The following is a 25226-nucleotide window of genomic DNA, read 5'->3' on the forward strand; positions in this document are numbered from 1 at the left end:
CCATGTATTTGCTACAAATGATTTACATAATAGTGTGTGTCCATTCACTAATAATACTTGTTGAGAAAAGTGCTTATAACATTAACACAGTTTAACACAAACGCTTCAGTTTATTTATATAAAAGAAGTTTAAAATTCACTGCACTAACCAAATAATACATACGCCAGTATGATCTTGACCACAACCAAAGATTATACAAACAAGATAAATAGTAGTGTATCACTTGTAACATCCATATATACACCAGTAAGATATGGCATGGCAGTCCATGGAATAAATGAGGTTCCAGAACATCCTCCCACCTTGCAATTGATATTTTCAATTGCAAAACACTCAATAGAGCAGCTGAAACACAAACACATAAGACATTAAATAAGTGAACACAAAAGCAATGTCACATCAAGAGCATTCACAAGTCTCAATGGTACTTTAATTCTCTGCTGCCCTCTCGACAACTTGAACTCTTCGCGTGAAGGTTTCATATCAGATGAAGTGATAGTCTTGGTTTCAGGCTGCTTCCAATCCTCTGGAGTTGTGTGCACCTCTAACTGATAGAGACGCTGGAATGGTCTGATCAGCTCTCCCTCAGATGTCTTCTTTCTTAAACTGCCCACAGAAGGCTATCCAGTTACGTACATCTTCATCGAACTGTTTAAGTTCTAATTTAGGCAATCTTATATTTCTTTTACTCCTGGATTTACTAGAACCAGTACTAGCAACTAGGAAAGTCCCAGATGATTGGGAAAAGAGAATAATACCTCTCTTCAAAAAAGGAAGCCGGAAGAAAAGTAGCAATTATAGAGGGATCACTTTATTGTCTCATAGTTTGAAAATATTTGAGAAAATACTTGAAAAAAGGCTAAGGAAAATAATAGAACCACAACTACAGGAAGAACAATATGGATTCAGAGAACACCGATCAACTACCGATCTCATATTTGCACTTAGAATACTGTTAGAAAAGCATTGGGAGAAGGGCAAAGACTTAACACTAGTGTTTTTGGATCTCGAAAAAGCATTTGATAGTGTTCCAAGGAAGACTATATGGGAATGCTTAAGAAAGAAAAATGTACACGAAGGTCTTATCCAGAAAGTTAAAATGCTTTACAAAGACTGCTGCAGTTGCATCCAGATAGGAAACGGTAATTCTGATTGGTTCCAAACCACAAAAGGAGTGCAACAAGGTACTTTTTATCACTGTCATGGATGAAGTCATGAAAGAAATTAAGCAGAAGAACAATATGGACATCAATGCATTTGCATTTGCAGATGATGTAGTAATTTGGGGAAATACAGAGAAGGAAGTCCAAGAGAGGCTGAACACCTGGAATGAACATTTGAAAGCACGCGGATTAACAATAAATAAATCGAAAACTGTTACTATGTCTGTCAACAGGCAGAAGAAGAAAGGAAAAATAATGCTGGAAGGTACACAGCTGGAAACAGTAGACCAATATAAATATCTTGGGTGCATCATTTCAAGTGATAACAGAATACGGCATGAGATTAACAACTGCATTCAAAAATCAGCTCAGTTTTATCATCAAGTTCGGAACCTCCCCTGGAACGAACAAGTTCCCTTAAGATCAAAGCAGATTCTATTCCAATCATACTTCACCCCCATACTAACATATGGCCTAGAAACCTGCACAACAACCCAAGAAGTGGATAGCAAACTACAAGCCGCAGAAATGAAGTTCCTACGTACTATGGTACAGAAGACACAAAGGGACAGGATAAGGAATGAAAGAATAAGGGAGGAAGCTGGTGTGTACCCATCCCTGAATGAAAAAGTGACAAGGGCCCGTTTGAAATGGTTTGGCCATGTCAAACGATTGGACGATGGAAGGACAGCAAAACAATAGCTACACACAGTCGTGGCCGGAAAACGACCAGTAGGAAGACCTAGGAAGAGATGGCTGGACCAAGTGAAAGAGGACATAGGAACAAGAGGAGTCAGCTGGGATGTCGTCTTGAGAGAAGAGTGGTACATGGACAGACAGAAGTGGAGAGTGCTCGTAAACCACACCCGGGCAACTGGAGTGGAAAAACTGATGATGATGATGATGATGATGATGATGATGATGAGTACTAGCAACACTATTTGCCCCTTTGTCATTGAGTGTATCATCACGCAAAAAGTTCTCGTACCTGGTCTTTAAGGTAAGCCACCTTTCACAGTATTCCTCCATGATTTCATATTCGCCAGTGATGTCTTCTTCTTCTTTGTCTTTATTGTGCTCACCAGCGTACCAAACCTCACAAATTCTTCCATCGAGGCTGAATAATCGTTCAGTTTTGTCCTCGAAGTTCTTGAATCCGGCGGAGACCTCTTCTCTTGTCGGTTGTTCTGCATTTAGCTTCTGTTCAAAGTCATTGCCAGAACATGTAAACAGTCAGCACAATTATTTTCGTTCACTTTTCAACTTCGTAATTTCTGACATTTTTACGCAGAAACTAATCCTGTGACGGTTCCTAGATATTGAGAAATGTGGTTATAATGTAACATTAACACAAATCAACACAAATGCTCCAGTTTATTTACATAAAACAAGTTTACAATTCACTGCACTAACCAAATAATACATTAGCCGGCATGATCTTGACCACAACCAAAGATTATACAAATAAGATACAGTAGTGTGTCCCTTGTAACATCCATAGTTACACCAGTAAGATATGGTATGGTAGTCCATGGAATAAATGAGGTTTCGGAACAATTCTGTCGATGAACCCACAATTCAGGTTACTTTCTTGGTTTCCATTTCTCTCAATATCTCTCTCACTTTAGGATCATCTTAGCTAAAAGTATCACAGTGATCACTCCAGGCTACTTCTTCAAAAAATGGTTTTTAGTGACTCAAACTAATTCCAGACTTCAACTTAATGCTGCACTCATCAGCAGATACCACTGTATATTCGCTGTGGAGCCAACCACTGAGCAACCAGTGTCAAAGTCATTCTATTAACATAATGACACACGTGGGAGTATGCATTCATTTATGAAATTCCAATGCCCACATCAATTTTAAAACCTTGTTGCAGGTATGCTTCATGATGCATTTGAGAGTTATCACATTTTAGTAAACAATTTTAATAAGGTATCTGTTCTTGGCAGTGGTAAAGAAAAACTAGAAGAAATAAAAGACATGATAATATTTTAGATTTTTGCTGTAACAAAGAAATAAGCTGTAGGATTCCTTGCGAAGACTTCGCTCTGCATCCTCAGAAAAGAAACACATCCACAATTGTCCTAACAAATAAGAGATATGTTTTTAAGGCACATTGGATATTTTCTTATAGAATACCTTAATAAGTGACTATGTTAAAAAATGAAATAGAAAAGAAATTAAATTATGTTGCACACAACATTCGCTTAGTGAAGGATGACCAGGGTGTTGGCTAAGCTTGTCCTGGAAGTAGCCATACCAGGGCATCTAGAGAGCCTTCCTCTGTCTGAGATGTGTATTTGGAGTCCTTAAACACATGACCAATTTTCCAAGGCATTTGACCTCATAAGCAGATCCAGAATAATAGGAAAGCTGGTAGGGTACATAGGGGAAAATTACATCACAAGAATTATTAGGAATATTCTTGGGGATAACCTGGTGCAGATAGACGACAGTGTTGACCGATCCAGACCGCTAGAACAGAAAAATGGCGTGCTACAAGGAGATCCACTTAGCCCATTATTGTTCAATATAGCCACATCAGATATCACCAAATACATCAAAGCGGACGTCAAAATACTGATCTATGCTGACGATATGGCTCTTATGTCACCCAAGATAACAAAACTTCAAGAAGCCTTCGACCAACTGGAAAAGTGGGCCACCAGAAATGAACTGCAACTTAACGAAAAGAAAACCGTGATAATGACGTTCAGGAAAGGAGGCAGACCAGCAGCCAATGACAAGATCATATACAAGAACGAGCCACTATCAATCGTCTCTTACTTTAAATACCTAGGGATTACCTTGCAGACATATGGTACTGTTTTCACGATACATGTCCAAGAAAGAATAACAGCTGCAACCTTAGCCATGACTGATATAAAAAACCTTCCAAAGATCTCGCTGGCAACCGCAATGGAAATATTCAAATTGAAAATTACTCCCGTAATAACATATGGTATGGTATTAATTTGGGAGTATCTTACCAAAAGCAATCTGGCAGATATAGAAAAAGTGAAAGCCAAATTCTTAAAAAAAGCTTTATGTGTATCAAAGTACACCCGATCGCGCCTGGTATATGTGCTGGCAAGAGAAACTTTTTTCATAGAAGATCTCCGCCTACAACTGCAACTACCCTCTACACCGGCATACGAAAATTTGCTCATTGACCTTCAGAGAAAAAGGGAAGAAATATGGCTGGATTTCTACTCTACAGACGCTATGTTAAATAGCGAATGGAAAAAGCCCGGTTATCAGCTTAGACATGTAATGACGCGTTTTGCTGTTCATGGATTTCACCACCGGTTATGTAGCAAAACCAACTACCATGAACCAAGCGATTCACAGTGCTTCTGCAAATTGTGTGGCAAGGGCTGTGGAAGGTACCACGCAATGTCTTGCAGGAAAAGATTGGTGTCACTGACTAAATTCTGCCTCGATGAAAATGAGAACTAAAATTATTTTCTTTGTGCATTGTGCGAATCTTTACTATTAAATAAAATTTTCCAAGTTTCATTTATAATATGAGTTCAACTTGACAATAGTGGCATAGTAATTTCCATTGCTCAAGTCCTCTCTATTGATTTTTGACAGTTGCTCCCTCTCCCCCAAAATCACAGTAAAGATAACCATTTCTGAAGACTTGAATATAGTGTGATATCCATTTCAAGGGTCAGTACAATAACTACTCACCCCCTACCTAATGTATGTTTGTTCCCTTATATGTCATAAAGATAATTTCCTAGCCTCCTTAGGAAATACGATCTCTGTTGTTGTTATATTAATACCATGATGTTTCTTTTTTTATTTCCAGAGAAATCACTGACTGGGCACTTAAAGAAATGGAGTCTCCCAATAGCTGTAATTGTCTTTACAGGTGAAGTCCACTTATCTTATATCTGAAAGATTATGCGTAATGGCATAGAATGTATAGATAATATTTATTCATAGGAGTAGGACCTACAGTTATAAATTCCATAAAATACAAAGTCATGTCTAAAGAAGAAAAACATCATCCAGCTCTTTACCAGATGGTAGTGTCCCATGCATTAGAGCTATGCTGATGCGCTGAATATGAAAACCAACTGATCAGGTATCGTCGGAAATCCAAATTTCAGAAATATTTCACTGTATGGGAAAACTAGATTGGAAAACTTCATATTCAAGTTTTGAGGTTCTTCCATCTTTTTCCACTCCACTTCCTCTAAAATTATTCCTAAGTCACACAGTATACAGTCTGTGTGTGTGGTAGTAGGTTTTTCCATGGGTTTAAACCCAGTAAATGGTTCTCTCATTCCAGAGGAGTTGGTCAGATTAGGAGAGGAAAAATAGACAGGAAGAGTTATTGGTCATGGCAAAGGCTTCATAGGGGAGACTTAAACTTTGTTTCCTTTGTCACCAAATGAAATTACTTTGAATCCAATTTGCATGTTTGTCCAAAATGAAATTATAATATTTTTAAATCCTGAAAAGAGCATATTTTCTTGTTTTCACTTTGTGTGGGAAAATAAAAAAAAGAACATGTAAAGATAGCTCAAGTCTGGTATAAAGAATGGACATGAAAAAATATTGAAGGATAACTACTCAATGCTGAGGAAACACATTCTGGAAAAGTCTACATGACAGATATCACAATAAGTGAGACGAACTGAAACGGATGTTCATTTCAAAAATATTTTCTATGTATTTTCATACAAATACATTTATTTTTTCTAAAGTTCCTCAGCAAAGCTGTGAACTGTGAATAAGATTAACAATACACAGGGTCTTTTTTATAAACCCAGACCGAGGCGACTGGAATCGGCGACCAGCCGCCCGTGCTTGTGGAACATTGTTTTAAATGGAGCCCTTCACACTGGACTGTTTTAACTCGTATGTTAACATTTTGTATTGTATTGAATAGGTGGCAAAATAACAAATATTTTCTTGTATACATTATATGATACTTTCAATACAGACCAGAAATGATATTCATTACTTGTAATAAGGGCACCGGGTTTCACCCTCTCCATACCTCATTATCATCATCTCACATCTAGACACACAGGTGACTCATGGGTGACCAGACGAACCAAACGTGTCCTTGGACACTGAAAGCCATACAATAAATAGATAAAAATAAATTCGGCTCTTAATATAATGTGAAGAGGTAGACCAGAGATTTTATTTGCTTGGTCTAACCATCTACTTGCTGTTTATCCTTGTGATCTGCTGCTTTCAACTTTGCCTTGCCAAATGGTATTTTCCAAATTCTGTTCTCCTCTTCTGAAAATGCAGTCAAAGAATTGAAAGTAACTTTCACCTACAAAGCATTTGATTTTCTTTCCATTCAGCGTATATGTAACATTCCATGTATTGAAAAGGTGGAATAGAAAAATAAAAAATACAAATTTGTATGTAAATTATGTAACATTCTCCGCCTACACCACAACTCAAAGGCATCGAATCGATTTTTGTCATTAGATTTTATCCAGATCCTTAAAGTAATGGTAATTTCATATTATGTACCAACAGAGGTAATGGAAATATTTCCTGTTGAAGTCAGTGAGCTCCAGGGATCATTAATGAGTCCAATTCTATTCATCATTGTCATTAACTACTTGACAGAGCAGTTGATGCCAGAACTTCTATGAACTCTGCTATACACAAAATTCTTTGTTCTCGCCAATGAAATGCATTAAAATATTGAGGTGTCCTTAGAGCAATGGAGAGCATTGGTGGAGAGAAACAGACTCAGGATTGGCCGTAAGAAGACCATGTTCTGCAACTTTACAGAGCCAAAGCTGATTGGTTTGCAAAACACTGTCTGTAGTGTGTAACAGAATAATACTGACAACAAAAATCACGGATGCTCTTTGTGTTATGTTAAGACCGATGGTGCAATCGAATTGGCGGAGAAAAGTTTTCTTTTCTAGAAAATGAGGTTACTTTGTTACTTCTGGGTGCATGATCAAATTGACAAACTTGGCGTATTTGCTATACCATTACAAGATATTAGATAGATTAGATAGCCAGCCACTGCCTGTTGCTGTGTGTCAGATGAGGGAAGGGAGGGGAAGTGGAAGACTGAGCATTATCTCTGTCTCCATCATACACCCCACTTTCTCTCCATCTGCTCCTTTTCCCTGAAATACAGCAGCAGCTTGTGCTCTGGCATAGCAAATACGGTGAGATTGTCAATTTGAATCACGTGCCCGGAAGTAACAAAGTCATTATCAACAGCAGTGTCAAGCACAGCATCAATCTTAGCTGGACAAAATGGCAATTGCTGAAAGGTGTCTTATGAAATCTGTACGGTTGTGAAATGTACCAGGTGTATGCATAATTTTTTGCTGGTTTTCGTGGTAAAGAAAACATGTAATTTTCAAGGGAACTTCATTTTTTGTTTATTCAAAATATCGGCCATTGTCTTCTACACACTTCACCCATATTTTAGGTAAGTTATGAATACCATGCCAAAAAAAACTGCTTGTCTTTTGTGGCAAACCATTTGTCAAAATTTCCTCAAAATTGCTGAAGTGCTGCTCTGCGATTGCATGCCCCATTGATGCGAAGAGGTGATAGTCAGATTGCGCCTGGTCAGGGAGTGTGGCGGGTGCAGAAGACTGTCCCATCAACACAATTTTGAGGCGTCTTTCACTGGCTTTGCTGTGTGAGACGGCACATTGTTGTGTAACAAATTCGCTTTGCCATGTCTTCTGGCCCATTCTAGTCGTCTTTAGATCAATGCGTGATTTAAATTAATCATTTGTTGGTGATAGCATTGTGCATTAATGGTTTTGCCATGCTTCAAGAGTTCACAATACACAATACCGCTCTGGTCCCACCAGACACAAAGCATGGTCTTCTTGCCGAAGCGATTTGGCCTTGGTGTTGAAGGACCATTCTAATCGATGAAGTGTGTTCACCATATGTTTCTACCAACAAACGATGACTTTACACAGCCTTTTTCTTTTGATTAAATAAGAAAAGCAATGCATGCCACAAATTTTCTTTTTCAGGCACAAACGTCGACAAGATCATTGAACAATACAACACAGACGCTAGTGTTTGGCGGACTCAACTTGTGTGTGTTGGTAGGTTAATGTCAGACAAACAAACTGACATATGCGTAAAATTCATGCGCTGTGTACTGTTTGCTGGCACCATCTCTTGGTGAAACTGGAAAAGACTTATGCATACACCTGGTACACAGTGAAGAATAAAGTCAAAAACCGCAATACTGCCTTGGAGATGTGGTAATGGCAGCGGATGTTGGGAATACCATGGTCAGCCAGAAGAACAAATAATTCCATCATCCAGAAAGTGAAGATGAAAAACCGTCTCTATAACCTTACAGTAGTCTATTACAAAGTGTATAAATCTTTGTCTCTTTCCTTATCCTGTATTTATGCTTCACTTTCCCTATCAAGATTGAGGACCTGTTTAAGTGAGTGTTGAAGCCTGCCCTCCTGATGCAGCTGGGAAACAGAAACAAGCTTGTTAGGGGCTGAGAAGAACTAGGAGAGAGCCCATCTGTGTGAAGATGATATTGTATGAATATGCTGAGATTGTCCTAGTCCTCTTTCTGTTGTTCCCACTTCTGACGCTGACCTGTCATTGTGTTTATCCTATTGCGTGTTCCTATCATTCTATATGTGACCCTATTTGTTACTTGTTTGTTCCTTTTCATTACTTCTTTCATGGTTTGTTATTGTAGTTTATTAGCTTCGTCAGTCCCGTATTGATAGTTCCAACAATCACAATTATAAACCTGGAGTTTCCACCTAATCAGTACTTGATTTATTTTGGTGTATCTAATACATTTAGCAGTACCAGTTTTGGCCTCTATTAGAGGCCATACTCAGCTGCTAAAGACCATTAATTTGATAAAACAACATACAATAATGTTAAAACACTTCTTATTTCTATGTTTAAATAATACAACTTGTGATAAAATTGTGTCAAATTGGAGTTATAAAGGTCGTAAAAACCACACCCGGGCGACTCGAGTGGGACATTGATGATGGGGATGATGATGATGATGATGATGATGATGATGATGAAAGTTCTAAAATTATGTCTAAAAGTTCATTAGTGAAGTGTCAATGGTATGGCCTTGACGATCCATTCACAAACACTTGATGAAGTGTACATTTTGTAACTGTTCCATCTCTTCAAAACACTTGGGGAGATGAAAGTTATTATCTTGGGACACATGAATATTAAATAAACTATTTGTGGCTTGCCCGCAAATTGCCACGCAAATAGAAACAATCAACATTCCATGGTTCCCCATTTCTCTATGTAATGTTTGGGCACCATGGTTACAGTTTTAAGTAAAACTGTAAACCAAAATTTATATTTATTAGCATAGAGACTTATACTTAAATCACAGGGGTAGGATTTTAAATAATTAACCATTAAGTATCGCTTAAGAAAGAAAATTAACGCAATATAAAATACAAATGAATTTATTATACAAAAAAAAAAATGAGATGAATTGGAAAAGTTTCCTTAAAGCGTGGAGGGATTTCAAATTTACTGAATTTACTAATTGCTTGCTTTATCTAATTGAAGCTCACCAATTTCAGCTTCCGTTGAAGTCATCTGGTTTCTGTGGTTACTCGTTCTCTCCTTCTCGATGTAGACTTTGCTCCATGGACATCCTTCCTTCCTTCTCTGATGTAGTACGGGCTATCTGGACTAACACTCCCTACTTGCCTAGTCTTTAAATTAGACATTGGCCCTATACTTGTAAAAACTGATCAGTAAGAGAAGAAAATTCAGAGATATGAATTTTTCCATATTAGTAGAAATCTCAATCCAACTGAGCTATACTATTTATACGGTACAGACTTGTACCAAAATTCCGTAGACTTGAACTTAAACATAGTTCTTCGTCCACAATATTTACTGAATATCACACAAGCCATAAGCTTGTTTCGTTTCTCGTAGATCCGATAACATAACCGAAGCGACAACACATTGTACAAAAGTAACTATGTCGCGGAGCGACCACACACTGTATCAAAAATCAAATCCTGTCGTTCAAAGTAGATGTTCACAGTAGAAGTACTAGTAATGGAGTTCACGTAGTTAGGTTGTACGGTCGTACGGTTGTAAGGTTGTTAGCTCCCGTTCTCGTGTTGAGAATCAGTATATATCCGGGCTCACCCCCACTCTTGGTAACAGTTTAATCTCAAAACTCATATACAACGAAGTATCTGATTCGATAGATCGAAGCATCAACTCCCCTTCTCTTCTTCCTCGACAAGTCCAGAAGGCGTGGCGAAGACATAGCTGACCCTCTTGCAAGCCTCGCGCACGGGTCGCTGTTTACTAGCCTTGGTCATAAAATAAACCCATGACTAACGCAAAATCCCAAGCTTCAAGAATAACCCTCCGTATACACAAATATGAGATGAAATGAAAACAACTATGTCTCAACATATTGACCGTATTTACAACATAATGAATTCTTATCCTACATAATATAATAATTTAAATACTAAAACGATGTTATTATATATACAATATGATTCCAAAAAGCCTTGATTACAAATGATTGACGTTGAATAAATATGTTATTACAAATAATTGCCGATGGCGGATAAACTTGATATCAAATGATATCGCGTAAAATGATATTATATTAAATTAGTAGGGCTGGAGAAGCCTGGACGGTTACAATTTCTATATTAAAACAAGTTCGTATTTTGGCATGTCTTGAACATTGCAAACTTTGATAAAATGAGTTAAAATCTTCTTATCACTAAAATTGGGTGCTTGTCTACCTCAGATTTGTCTTGTGGGTTTAATTGTCCAATGTTTGGAAGTAAAATGGTGAGAACATCCTTTTGATTTTGTCAGCGTAAATTGTGATCTGTTGAAAGCTGGCAATAAGATGTATCGGAATTTCTAAAATAAAAGAAAGAGAGAAGGATTTTTGTTAGAAAATGTCTACCGGGCGAGTTGGCTGTGCGGTTAGGGGCACGCAGCTGTGGGCTTTCATCCGGGAGATGGTGGGTTCGAACCCCTTGTGCGGTTCGGGCTGGTGTTTGTGATAGTGGAGAGCAAAGGGGGTGGAACAAGGAGGGTTTGGGTAGGAGTGTGTGTGTCCTGTGGAGTCTTGATTACGTGTTTTTGTTTCTGTTTGTTAACATTCTTTAAATAAATATTTTTTTAACATCAAAAGGAATGTTGGTTTTGTCTGAAGATAGCCTCTAACAGAGGTCAAAACTGGTACTGCTAAATGTATTAGATGTCTGTCTCTCTGTTAGGTCATCAGCCCAGAGGCTGGTTGGATCCTCAGTTAGCACAACCAAAGGTTATGCGGTTATAAGGAAACCCCAAAAACCAATGGCAGCACCAAAATGAGGCGTACTAGGCAAGATGAGGAGTGAGGTAGTTTGCCATTGCTTTCCTCACTGGGTCAGAAAGTACTATTGCAGCACGACTGACCCTATGAGCAGCACCTTTCATAATACTCAGATGCACTAGTCATGCTCTGAATGTCATTACTCAGCACTACCCATACCCCAGCAACTTCCATATTGTCACAGCCATGGATGTTGACAGGGACTTCGGTGGAAGCTACACTTTACCCTGGCCTGTGCCAAGAGATGGATGCAAAAGTACTGTATCCATCAAGAAATGACAGCAGGCAGAATGTATTAGATATATCTAAAATCAAGTACCGTATTGATTAGGTGGAAACTCCAGATTTATAATTATGATGATTATGTTATACAGCTGGTGACCTGTTTGCCATCTCTGCTCGATGCCACCAGTTGTCTTAGTTTGACTGATTTTCAGATCGAACACCAGGAATTTGGCTTCTGTTTCTCAAAATCACAACACCATCAGCAAAAGCAACAACAAATTATTGTTATATCATCTATAACTGTGATAAACAATAGTGGGACAGAGACTCCCTGTGACAAGTACCACTCTCTAACTTGCATACAGCTGTTACAGTCTTTGTTGTTCAACTGAAACATGGGCTGGTGTCTGAAAATGTACATTGTGTGTATTGTTCAGCATAAACTATGTCACAACAACAGCATCATCATCATTGTTGACCATCTCCACTTGCCCGGGTGTGGTGTACAAGCCCCCTCCATCTTTGTCTGTCCATGAACCACTGTTCTCTCATAATCTTCTCCCAATCTTGTCCTCTCTCCTCAATATCTTTCTTCACCAGTACTGTCCATTTTCCTTTGAGTCTGCCCATTGGTCGTTTTCCTTTTACCTCTCTTTCATATTCTCTTCTTGCAGTCCTGCTTGCACTTATCCTTCTTACATGGCCAAACCACTTTAGTCTTGCGTTCTGAATCCTCTGCAGTAGGGAGTCTCCTGTTCCCACCTCTTCTCTGGTCTTCTGTATCATGGTGCATAGGAACTTCATTTCTGCAGCTTGGAGTTTTGAGTTGTCTCGTTAACGTGGTAGTTACATGTTATAATTCTCATGTTAGGTCCGTATTGAAATGTACGTAAATACAAAGTATGTTACAAGTGTTTATTTATATATCCACCTATTCAATACAAAGAGATCTTTTTAGAAATTAAATATTATTATAAAATGTTAAGGGACATGTTTCGCCCATATTAAGGGCATCATCAGCCTCAAATTCAAACCTGTATGGTGAAAAATCAGGATCCTGATTGCTCTTACAAGCCAATCTCACATCGATACAATACCAGAAGTACAAGTGTCAGTCATTCAACGCTACCATAGCAACTGCATTAACAGTCAAAGAAATAAATGAACCTACACATAACGTTATTTTTCTTCAACTAACCTTTCCATAACTGATTTACATCTTCACAGACGAAAGGGTAAGTGTTTTTATACATTTTCCATGTTTTACCTTTCTTTAAACCCACATTCTCTTCAAAAATACCTTCCTAAGCATTCACTCTCCTCTTGTTACAGACTTCACACCAAAGAGCTCTATCAACGTCGATAAACCTTCGACTTTCGTCCTTCAAATAAGATAAATACGTCTATAGACAACCGAATGCTTTTTCCTTGCTCCCACAATTATGTAAGGAAGACTGTTATCATAACACATTCGACTTTCACTCCTTCAGCCAGTTAAATAGACTATAGGCAGCTGAACAGCCATTTAAGAGATCTGTTGTCTTATCACAACATACGATATTGACATCTGTAACTGTATCAGCTTTGCTTTTTCTTATCATCTTCAAGGAGGCACATTTCTGTTTCATTATAAAGACTGAGCTGTTTACTGCCCTACCCCAACAAGTTTTTCAACGCTCCAGAAAGTATATTCATGTGAACTTATGACATGCAGCTTGATACTGCAATTTTAGCCAAGGACATTCTAATATTTTGTATGTTTAGACTGACACCTATAATGATATCCTCTTTTTATGGCTTGTAAGAGCAATCAGGATCCTGATTTTTCACCATACAGGTTTGAATTTGAGGCTGATGATGCCCTTAATATGGGCAAAACATGTCCCTTAACATTTTATAATAATAGTTAATTTCTAAAAAGATCTCTTGGTATTGAATAGGTGGATATATAAATAAACACTTGTAACATACTTTGTATTAACGTGGTAGTTTCCAAGCTATACGTGAGGATGGGTTTATAATATGATTTATGTAACGTCATTTTTGCTTTTTATGGTAGTTGTTTATCCTACAGCAGTTGCCTTACTTCGTGGTAAAATTGAGTTGCCTTGCTAATTCGACTGTCCACCTCATATCTTATGTCCACCTCATACTTTGCAAGGTTGTCTTTTGATACTGTACTACCCAAGTACTTAAACATTAAAACACTGTCCAGTTTGGTGTCATCTATTCTAATTTGTGGTTTGTCATCTCCCCTCTGTACTTCTACTTCATCACCACCACCTTAACCTTGTTGATATTTAAATCATACCTCTTAAACTCTTGACTTCATTTCTGCAGCCTTATTCTCCACATCATTTTCTGTTTCACCCCAGATCACCACGTTGTCTGCAAAGATGAAAGCTTGCGAGTCCTGCTGCTCCTTCCTTTCTATAGCCTTTATTATGGCATCCATCACAGTGATAAATAAGAGAGTTGACAAAGCACTGCCTTGCTGTACTACTCTCTTCATTTCAAAGCATTTGGACAACCTCCAACCCACTTTCACACAGCTTCTGGTTTTATCATTCAGCATTTTCACTTCTGCAGTAAGACTGTCACAAACTCCCAGCTCTTTCAGGCATTTCCAGATATGTTCCCGTGGTTCGCTAGCATAAGCCGTTTCAATGTCTAGGAATAGTATAAAAAGTTATTTCCCTTTCCCCAGCAAACTGAACAGCATGATGAAGAATATTCAAGAGATTCTCCACGTTTATACACTTGTCCCAACACAGAACAAGATTCTCTGTAGACTCCATAAGAAGGATGCTGGTTTCTGATTGAAACTCTTCCACAGCATCACAAGCCACTTGATCAGTGGGGAAACTTCTATTCTCAATGGGCCAAAGATGTAATACTTTACAAAGGAAATTTAATACGTCTTCCTGTTCAATACATATCTCCATCTTTAGATGGAGTAATATCGGTCATACATGTTTCAGCTCATTAGAGCCATCTTCAGTGACGAAAGGTTAATCAGCTCTAATGAGCTGAAACATATGACCAATATTACTCCATCTAAAGATAGAGATATGTATGTATTGAACAGGAGGGCGTATTAAATTTCCTTTGTAAAGTGAAAACCGTCAATACAGAATGATTTTAATATCTTGTAAAAGATGTGATAGTCGCACGGGGAGAAATCTTGGATCTAAGATGGTTGTTCCATAAACTCCAGTGAAAGTGCTGCGTAGTGCTCATTGGCATTGGAATCATGTGGAGCAATTTTCTTGGTCTTTGCAAAGGAATTGAATCATACCACAATATATTCGTTTGGATGTAACCAATACCAACACAGATATTGTTTCATCTTTTTCCTCTGCTGAGTGGATGTGTTTCTCAGACTGACCAGATTCTGAGCTGTTACTACAAACACTGAAGCATGCAGTGTTGCCACCTCTTGGCTGACCTATCAATTATTTACATTGTTGCCAGCTCTGTCTATGTTTCAATTGAACAACCCTACTCTATCTGGATTTTGCTCACTGGCCCTTCAGGCATCTTCCTCTTCTCAAGCATAGGCAAATCATCTCTCTTTACCTTTCTGGTATCCTGGAATATCTTCCTTATCAGTGCATGTACAAGTTCAGAAATAAAATGTCTTATCCTTATGATTCAGTTCTGCATAAAACTCTTGGTCCTGTGACTCTGGTGTCTAGAGTCACATAAAATTCACATAAAATTCCAAGCTTCCTCTGATTCTCAGCCTGCCATGGCTGTATGATGGCAAGTTAGCAGTGCGGTTAGGTTCGTATAGCTGTGAGCTTGCATTCAGGAGATAGTGGGTTTGAATCCCACCGTTGACAACCCTGAAGATGGTATTCCGTGGTTTCCCACCTGTACCTTAATTAAGGCCAAAGCTGCTACTTTCTCAATCCTAGCCTATACCTGCCAACCCTTCCGATTTACCTGGAAACTTTCCGTTTTTTAACTCGTCTTCTGATTTTCTGATTTATTTTTAATTCTTCCTATTTTTGGCCATATAACCTCCAGTACAGTCTCTCTTCCCCTGGGATAAAGAATAAATTCTTATGTGCTTGTGTAATTTACCCAACTTCATTTTCAAGCATTTTTATTTGATGCTTTATTTCGCAAGTGTATTGTCCGTCGCCTTCATGTATCGTGTTTCCTGCTCGCTACAGCAGTATGTGCGCTTTACGACTGGGGATTTGGGATGGCAATCATCCTAGAAGCAAGAGAGGCTAGCGAGCACTAGCGACTCAGTTAATAGGGACGAAAGAATCGGTTTCATATTGTGTGGTTCGTCCACTATTAACATCGTTTCTGTGTGTAATTTCGTTGGAATTTTTCTGGCGGTTCTGTGCTTTTCCCCATGTCAAAGTCGTATGTTAATAATGTATGAGACATACTGATCTGTTTCGTATGTGGTAGTTTCGTGTATTTCAATGTGTTTTTGTTTTATCTTACGTCATAATTTTAATGAGTTGAATGTGTTTCAGAGAGTTGTGTCGGTGACAGTTTCTGTTATTTTCTCTTCACGTTATGACCAAAAAACATCACAAACGTTATCTCCAAGTGTTCAGAGATACCTATAAAATTAAATTTCCATTCATTTTACAGTCTATTAAAGGAAACTATTATGCGAATCACCTCGGGAGATAAATTTTGTTTCGAGTTATCAAAATTTCGATATATAGAGAATACCGTTTTTGAGCATGTATAGCACGTATTGAATCAGATGTATCTACGGGCTTTTACTGAATGCATTGTGTTTAATGGTACTTAAAAATATACAAAGAAACTCTATTTTACAGCATCACTTTAATTATAACACTTATTGTAGTAACATTTTAGAAGACAGGACACAGTACATCAGTGGCGTATGCGTGGGCTACCACTAGACTTGGGTTACCCCTTTTTCATGGTTGGTTTAATGAACGTCAAGCCTTCAGCGTTTTGAGCTGCAGCCAATAGCCAACGGAGAAGCCTGCTGTGTTGTCAAGGCTACTTCAGAAGCTACTGCCCTGGCCTCTGCTACTGTCAATACTCAACATCTGATCAGTGGAGATAGTAGTCTAAGGTTTAACAAATGAAAGTCCAGCTTTGTGGCTAAATGGATAGAATGCTTGACTTTAGTCTGATGGTCGCAGTTCAGTTTTCAGAATCAACCCCTTCATACTGTTAATTCCCCTGGCTTGGGTACTGGGTGTTTATGCCGTCTCTGCCATTCATTTTATCTTCATTAGGTCACCACCAAGCCTATACAGATGCCATGCGGCATCATTATTATTATTATTATTATTATTATTATTATTATTAAATAAAAGTTTTGAATTTCACAGCGGTCGTACCCATCCTTCAGTGGTTAATTAGCTTCCTTGGGAGATCAGTGGTAGTGTCCGACCCATGATCACGGGTTTGATTCCAACCAACTAAAGGAGAACACTTAACTTGAAAGATAGCATTTCATTTTAGCAGATCTACCAATAAAAAGAAAACTATATTGCTCCTATAACAGCAGCTCTGCAGTGTCTTCCTACAAGGATGTAAAAGTAAACGGGAGTGAAATACCAGCACTCTGTTATCTATATAACTGCGTCAGAATTATGAGGTGAGGAAGGATATACGATGAGTAACTCATGGTTGATAGCAGTGGCAAACTGACGGACCGAAGCCTAGCATACCTATCCCCCATCCCCCCGTCCCCCCCGTCCCCACTCCTATCCGATATACAGCGGCAAGCCGCATGTGGCGACTCGAGGGGAGAGGAGCGATAATCTGGGCTGCAATATCAGTCTCCGATGCCTTGCTCTCAGAAATACATGTGACATTTTTCTCACTGCTTTCAAGTTTTGTAAATGGAACAATGTGTCAGATGCTTACATTATAATGTGCTTTAGACTTCCATCTTTCTCAGTTGAAGTTTGGGCTTCACTGATAGCCTTGGTAGCCCTCAGTATACGCCGCTGCAGTACATACAGTAGTGAAACAAGAAACATAGCTCCATTAACACGTTTGGAAAAAATCCGTTAGTCTTTTCTGTATGTTTCAGTTAACCTTTCCTCCCTTCCCGTTGAAATTTCTTGTCACTACACGCAGCCGAATTTCGTAAATGGAGCTTGTCATCCGTGACTTCTGGGCTTGCTTTTGTACATGACCGGTAATTAATTGATACCTGAGAAACGGTGAGGCTTTGCCAATATGCCGATCACTAGAAGTTCGAGTTTTTCGGTTGCTGTCATATTAGTTTCCAGATTCACTAGAACCCTTTCTTTACTTGTTCTGTTCCTCACAAACTGCGAATGCCATATTGCATAGTTAATGTTGCACAAAATTTGAGTTGCAGAGTATTTTTTGCCTTAAGGGAGGAAATGTTTGCTTCGAGAAATTTGTATAACCGAATTTCAAAAAAAGAGAAATAAATACACGTCAAGAATAGGACAAACGGCCGGAAAATCTAAGTTAGTTCGAGATACCAAAAATTTGAGTAATGGAGGTTAGAGATATCGAGGTTTGACTGTATAATAATAATAATAATAAATAAAATTAATAATAATATTCGTATATGTGTGTCATAAATGATTAGGTACATTTTCTTGTAACCATTTAAATTTTTTTTTAATTTTTATTTAATGGTCAATTCACATTGTAACTGTAGATAGTTATGCTTTTTATCCTGTCCTTTTTTCACTTAGACCGTGGTGCAATATATGTGATGAAATCCAAGAATTAAAAAATCTTCCTATTTTTGATTTCTTAAAGTTGGCAGCTATGCTAGCCCTTTCACATCTTTCCATCACTGAAAGACTTTGATGTGCGAGTGCAACATTATACAAGTAGAAAAAAAAAGTGCTCTTTGATGGTTCAAAGCCTCCTCTCCTTGATCTTCTTAAGAATTCTCAGCTAATGTGATGATTCTAATAGCTTAAGCAAGTAATTTGTATTAGAAGGCTTTTTAAAACCCTCTTACTGGCTTCAAAGTCAAGGATTTTTCTGTCAGCGTTTACATCCTTAGCCTTTAATAGTCCCCTGCCACATCTGCTAGACAATGGCTTTCTAATGAATTTATGTGGAATTTTTTCCACAAAGGGCTACAATAGCCTCCAAGGGGGAAATTATATTGGTCTTAGCTGATGGTTTTCTCTTAGTTTGTCATGTTTCCCAACCCTTGGCCAGACAATTGTACATCTACTGTCACACAGTTTAGCAGGATATTCTTGACCTGACTGTATATGCATATCCATTAATGAATGTTGGCAACCTCATATTGCATTTCTGTATGATTACTTGCTGTGTAAAGCAGACAGTCGACAATAAGTAGCCCTGTCCATTGCTTTATGTTGTGTAGCCACAGTATTCTTCTTTGCCCTCTTCCTCTTGTGCCTTTGGCCCTCCCTTCCATAATCAACTGAAGAAGGTAATATTCAGTATTCTGTAACATATGCCCCAGGTATACAGGCTTTCTTTCTTCTTCAACTGTTATGACCATTTCTTTTTTCTTCATTCATAATGTACCAAGAAAAGTTGATTTTAAAGAGCATGATGTCTTTCAAAGGGGTACCTAGTCCTTAGGAGATGGTACAGAGAGGGAGGAACGCAGGGTGAAATAATAGATATTATATTTCTTTCTTTCCTTTATTCAATCTTTTGAAGGTCACCCTATTAGGCCTATGTCGCCGAATCATAAAATTTTTAATAGATAATAAATTCCAATTTCCACAACAGAATATCGAAATTCAAGATAAATTCAACTAAATAATATCTCTCAATCTGTTATGTCCATTATAACTTTCATGGCATAAATTAAGGAAGTAAATAAGAAATCCTAAAGTCTATCTATTGGCACTTGCACTTTCAAATTACACTTTCTACATGAATTGAATAAAATAAATTTGGTAATTCCATCTCGAGAACACATCAAACTCAAATATGAAAACACTTGAAATCAAGTCTAGTCCTCTTGTATAAAGTTCTGAGTATCGTCCTACTCTTTTGTAAATTATTCCACACTTTATGAAAATATTGTGTATTAAGAGTTTATGATATACTTCCACTACAAATAATGCACTCAACTGATATTTCAAAGTTCCAATGAATGAGAATATATGAGAGCACACTGTTATTTGAAAGTCTGTCTTCCAAGTAAAATATTAATTAAGTGAACTTTTAATGTTCTTTGCCAGTAATGACACTGTTTGTAAGAGTTCTGCTCAAAGTCAGAATTGAATGGAAAAGGCACTAACATCACCTGATATACGCCTTCTCGTTGAGCTCGAACAGTTGAATACTGCTCTCCAAACAGCAATCTGGAACTCAGCTGTCAGCAGACATCAAGATGTTCCATAGTACCACGTCCCTGGAACTATTCCTCGTAGTACCAAATCTCCGTCGTTCTACGCCGATCTCCGTCGTCTTTAGTCAGGATTTCTCATGTTATTAAAAGAGTGGCTTTAACACGAGAAAGTCCAACTGACTAGGTTGAAAATGTGCACCATTTGATTTTGCACTGTTAGAACTGATGACTGTTTCATAAAGAATCACCATTCACTCGATGAGAAATACGTCGGAGCACTGCCTATTATCGTAAATCACGATAATGAGAAATACACTTCACTGCACAGTTCATTTAGACACTTACTGCTCACAGTTCGTATAGTCAGAATAACTTTCATTTGAAGCACAGTTTATTATGGCTCACCTTCACAGCAAAGAAATAAATAAATGGCTCTCTCTCGTAATATCTCGTAATGTTAATTCTCACTAACACAGTTCTACTATTATTCATGTATAAGTCCTATACTTCACTGAATTACGAAGTTCACACACGCGTTGTTTTAAATGGTACAGTCTGTTTCGGCACAAATTACAGTGTTCTAGGCTCTGATAATACTTAAAACAGTTAAAGTGTTGCGACCTACAATCACGATATTCGCAGTTGAGATAGTTCAAGATCATTACAATGCGAAGTAGCCGTGCTCACTTCAAGTTGGTTAGGGTTATTCACACGAAAACTAAGATATATGTCAAGTTCAAATATCGGTGAAATATTACAAGCCTTTATGACTTTGATGTTACACACACGTAAATTTCCTAAGTTTGAATGTGTGACGAATTGCAAGTCCCACAATTTATAAGTCACTCACCGGTATTCACAGAAACTAAGTGTCAACTTGCCGTCGAAATTTTCTAAGTATCACGATGTCCGGCAGTAGGAATACTGAGTTCGACTCGTCGTGTGCAGCGTGACATGCTAGCCAGCTGTGAAGAATGTGAACTGAACTGCTGTGGCTTGCTTGCTTGCTTCAATGCTTTCATTCCCCACCCTGAAGGGGTGGGGCGGGCCACCTAGAGGGTGTCGCCCTCTCTCTGGCCAAGAGATGCGGGCGAGTTGGGGAGATGTGATGGAAGAAGGAGGTGGGTAAAGGATGTGGAGAGTTAGGAGATGGGAGAGGATTTGCGTCTTGTCTAAGTGCTGGTATATAAGACTTTATTGATATTTTGGTGAGTTTTACAATGCAGACTGATGGATGAGGTGATACAATTCTTAAAGATGAGTATGATGTGCCTAAGTCGGTCGGACGTAGGGTCCGGGGTAGCTATGGGAGGTTAGGAACTGGAGGGTGGTGGTGATGTTATGGAGAGATAGAATGAGGAGGCGAAGAAGGTCGTATGTTTGGAGAGGTAGAGGGATGGGTCCAGTTGGGAGAGGGAACGGAGTTTGTTGTAGATATGGGGGAACACAGGGGAGGGTTGGCTGGGGGCGGCGGTGTGAATTGATCGATGGTTGGCGGTTTCGTGGGGGTAGGGGTGGGGAGTGGGAGGGCTCTACTCGATGGCGGCGACCATAGACTTGTGCGCCGGTACTGATGAGGTGCTGGGCGTCTTCTTTACTGGGCATCTGGAGGCGCATCATGAAAGTAGGTCCATGGCTGTTGTAAATTCTGATGGCTCTAAGTACATTGGCTCCAGTTTTCCGTAGTTCTTGGATTATGTTTTGCTCGGTAACTTCTGGAGATATCCCACGTAGTACACAGCTGAAGACGGCTGGTGGGGGCGTCTGTTGTTGGTTTGCTGGTGGTGAGACTGCGGCGTCCGGCGGAAATTGCAGTGGTGGGGTGGCTGGGGTCTGCTGGGATGATGACATTACTGGGGATGGGTGGGAAGTTGTGACGGTGGTGAATATGTCTGGGGAGGGGGTACAAGTTGACGGAGTTATGGTTGTGAGGGTAGTTGTTGTTGTTGTTGTTGTTGTGGGTAAGGTTGGTAGGGGCGATGGGGGCACCTGGATGATGGGGATGTGATAAGGGTCGGCTTTTATTTGGTTCAGGATGCATGGGGGGGTTGGCACCACTGCGTAGGTTTTATTATGGATGTTTGCTCCGGTGGTGAACAGGCGGCGTTGGGCTTCTTCTCCTTCTAGTTGGACTAAAACGTGAGTAGATGGTGCTGCGGTCTGACCGTCCTGTAGTCTGAAGGCGTTGAGAACTGGAACGTCGTCTGCTTGGAGGTCTTCAAATATGTGATCTTCGGGAATGTGGAGTTCCACGCCAGGGATGAGGCAGTAGGTCATGATGAGGATAGGCGACTGCCAACTAGGCGTCTGCCTGTTTGTGTTTATATTGGGCCGACTGAGTGGGCTATTAAAGATGATGGCCACCCAGCCGAAAAATTTCGGGCGTGTGTTATGTGTTCTCCCCTCTCCAACCAGAGCAGGTGTGTCGTGACCAGAGCTCCTGCTGCTGTGGTCTGGCCTGCTGCTTATATCCCGTACGACTCAAGGCTGCTTGCTACGGCACAGAGGGGAAATGTGCTTATATCTCTTGAATGCCGTGATGGATTTTATTGAAATTATCATATGTTTACATTTAGAACATGAGCTACACGATGATGTATGTCTCATTTCCGTAACTTAATCGGCTGAAAAGTTAGACATTTTCTTCTAGCACATTCGATAGAGAGGTGTGCAACAAGTGGCCGCGACGTCACCCGCAGGTTCCTTGCTCGTGACGTGTCCAGCTCGCCACAAGGAACTTCGTATCGCGCTAGCACAAGATGTCGGGCATACGAATAGATATTATCGCCATCCCTTTTCCATATGTTCCGGCAATTATAAAACAATGTACAGGGCTGGAACAGTTCCTGGTACAATACCTTTAGGACATCATTAGGTACTCTTAGTACTCATAGAGCCGGGCTGAGTGGCTCAGGCGGATGAGGCGCTGGCCTTCTGACCCCAACGTGGCAGGTTCGATCCTGGCTCAGTCCGGCGGTATTTGAAGGTGCTCAGATACGTCAGCCTCGTATCGGTAGATTTACTGGCACGTAAAAGAACTCCTGTGGGACTAAATTCCGGCACCTTGGCATCTCTGAAAACCGAAAAATGTAGTTAGTGGGACGTAAAGCAAATAACATTATTATTAGTACTCATAGTATTTTTAACATCCTGCAGTGAGTCCATATTTCAAAGGCCTTTATTTTCTTCATTGTAACTATTTTTAGCATTCATCCCTCAACATTATGGTGTATTAACATAAATTTAAAGATATACAGAACAGTTAACTTGCTTACTTTTGAAACTGTGAATCATTTGCAAGAAATCAGGAGTTCCTATTGTGTCTGTTGTTATCCATGCTTGAACCTGGGACTATCCAGTCTAGAGCTAAGCTCTGCCAGTTTCCCTAGAGTCCAGGGACTCACATTATATAGTACTGAATTACTGACAGGGCGTAGGAGCAAAAATGACTGTAAACTCCCAATTATTTGAGCTAACAGAAGGGAGAATATGCACAAAATATTGAAAAAAAACACAGTTCATCTGATCAGTGAAAAATGTATTGACAATATAGCAGCGTAAATACTGAGTTTTCCTTCTGCATAAACTCTTGGAATTCATTGCAGGAAGGAAATTAATACTTAGCCCCACCCCTGCACAGGAGGTTCATAGATCTTATAGCACTGCTTACATTTTGTAAGAGTAAGTAAGTTAGCTGCACGGTTCAGGCCATGGAGCTGTGAGCTTGAATTCAGAAGATGGTGGATTCAAACCCCACTGTTTTTAAGCAGCCCTGAAGATGGTTCTCTGTGGTTTCCATTTTCACACTAGGTAAATACTCGGGCTGTACCTTAATTAAGGCCACAATCCCTTCCTTACCTACCGATCAAGTTGACTGTGCCGTTAGGGTACGTTTCTGCTGCAGCTTCACTGTTGGCACATGAACGCTCGTCCTTGCACCTCGCTGCTGGCTGTAGTCGGGCTGCTCACCATGGAGCTTTTAACCTTGTTACCCAGCTGTCGTCGTATGTAGGTATGGTGCTGAGATAATATAGTTATATTAATAGTTAATAGATAGATTAAGCATATAAGTGGTAGAAGAAGAAGAAGCACAATAAATAATAATGACGGAAACACGCAGTGAGGAGAAACTAGGCCAAGAATAACAGGGACAAGAGAAATCCAAAAGTTAACAACGTAAATAAGATAAATATTTAACAATAAATAAATGAGTAACTAAACAGTTCCCAGAAAGATAGTAGATCCCAGACAAGAGTTTACTAGACAATAAAATATATAGAGGAAACCTCAGAAGACAAGGAAAATAGGAAAACAGAATATCAGAAATACATCAAGAACAGTATGAATAAGTAATAATTGTACAATAAAGAGTGGTAAAACTCCAATAAAAGGAAACAAGCTTTAAAAAAATGAGAAGAAAGGAAGATGCAATAAAAAGAAAAAATGGGAATGGAAGTAGGGATCAAACCAGGGAAAGGATTGTCTTTGCCAGGTGTAGTTATGCCTCAGGATGTTTTTATTATTATTATTATTATTATTATTATTATTATTATTATTATTATTATTATTATTATTATTATTATTGCAGAAAGTAGCATTGGTCCTAGGAAGCGGATAATGTGAGATATCAAAGTTCCATTGTCCGTAATACAGTTTGTGTTTGAAAATAGAAATATTAAGTAGGAATAAGCTGGCAAAAGCAAAGTTCAACCGGGGCAGATGGCCCAAAGAAGAATCTAATGTCAAAATAACATCAAGATAGGTCTTGCTCACCAAATAATCTGAAGAAGAATAGAGAAGCTGAAAGCCAGCCTGTTCCGGAAATAAGAACGTCATAATCACGTATCCAATAGAGGTTAGCACAAGCACACACAACAAGCGTAGAAGGCAATGCATGGAGAAGAAGATGACGTCAGAGTCACGTGATGAATGGAGTAGACAGGCAGCAGGTGAGCATAGCAGTAGAGTGAGTGAAGCAGCGGCAGCGTGATCGGAGAAAGGGCAGCATGCGAAGGTAGGAAATAGACGTAGCATATAGCAGAGATCGTAACAACTTGCAGCAGTCCCGTGCTCACACTGCTGATAGCTCTCAGTTGTAGTCAAAAATTTAAAACAGCAGAACTGATAGTTAAGGCTGCTTGGATTTTGCATAATGTGATTATAGATATAGGACTG

The 25226-nt window shown here is 39.1% G+C and overlaps 1 protein-coding gene across 1 annotated transcript in view; it reads left to right on the forward strand.

The window, feature by feature from the left end:
• LOC136875416 (SUN domain-containing protein 3) overlaps positions 1-25226 on the forward strand; it is a 205185-nt gene that overhangs the window by 75114 nt on the left and 104845 nt on the right. The window contains exon 7 of the mRNA XM_067148972.2: positions 4988-5050. Coding sequence (XP_067005073.2) covers positions 4988-5050 — 63 coding nt within the window. The remainder of the gene's footprint in view (positions 1-4987; positions 5051-25226) is intronic.

The sequence above is a fragment of the Anabrus simplex genome, chromosome 6, assembly GCF_040414725.1.
Source record: "Anabrus simplex isolate iqAnaSimp1 chromosome 6, ASM4041472v1, whole genome shotgun sequence".
NCBI classification, from domain to species: Eukaryota; Metazoa; Arthropoda; class Insecta; order Orthoptera; family Tettigoniidae; genus Anabrus; species Anabrus simplex.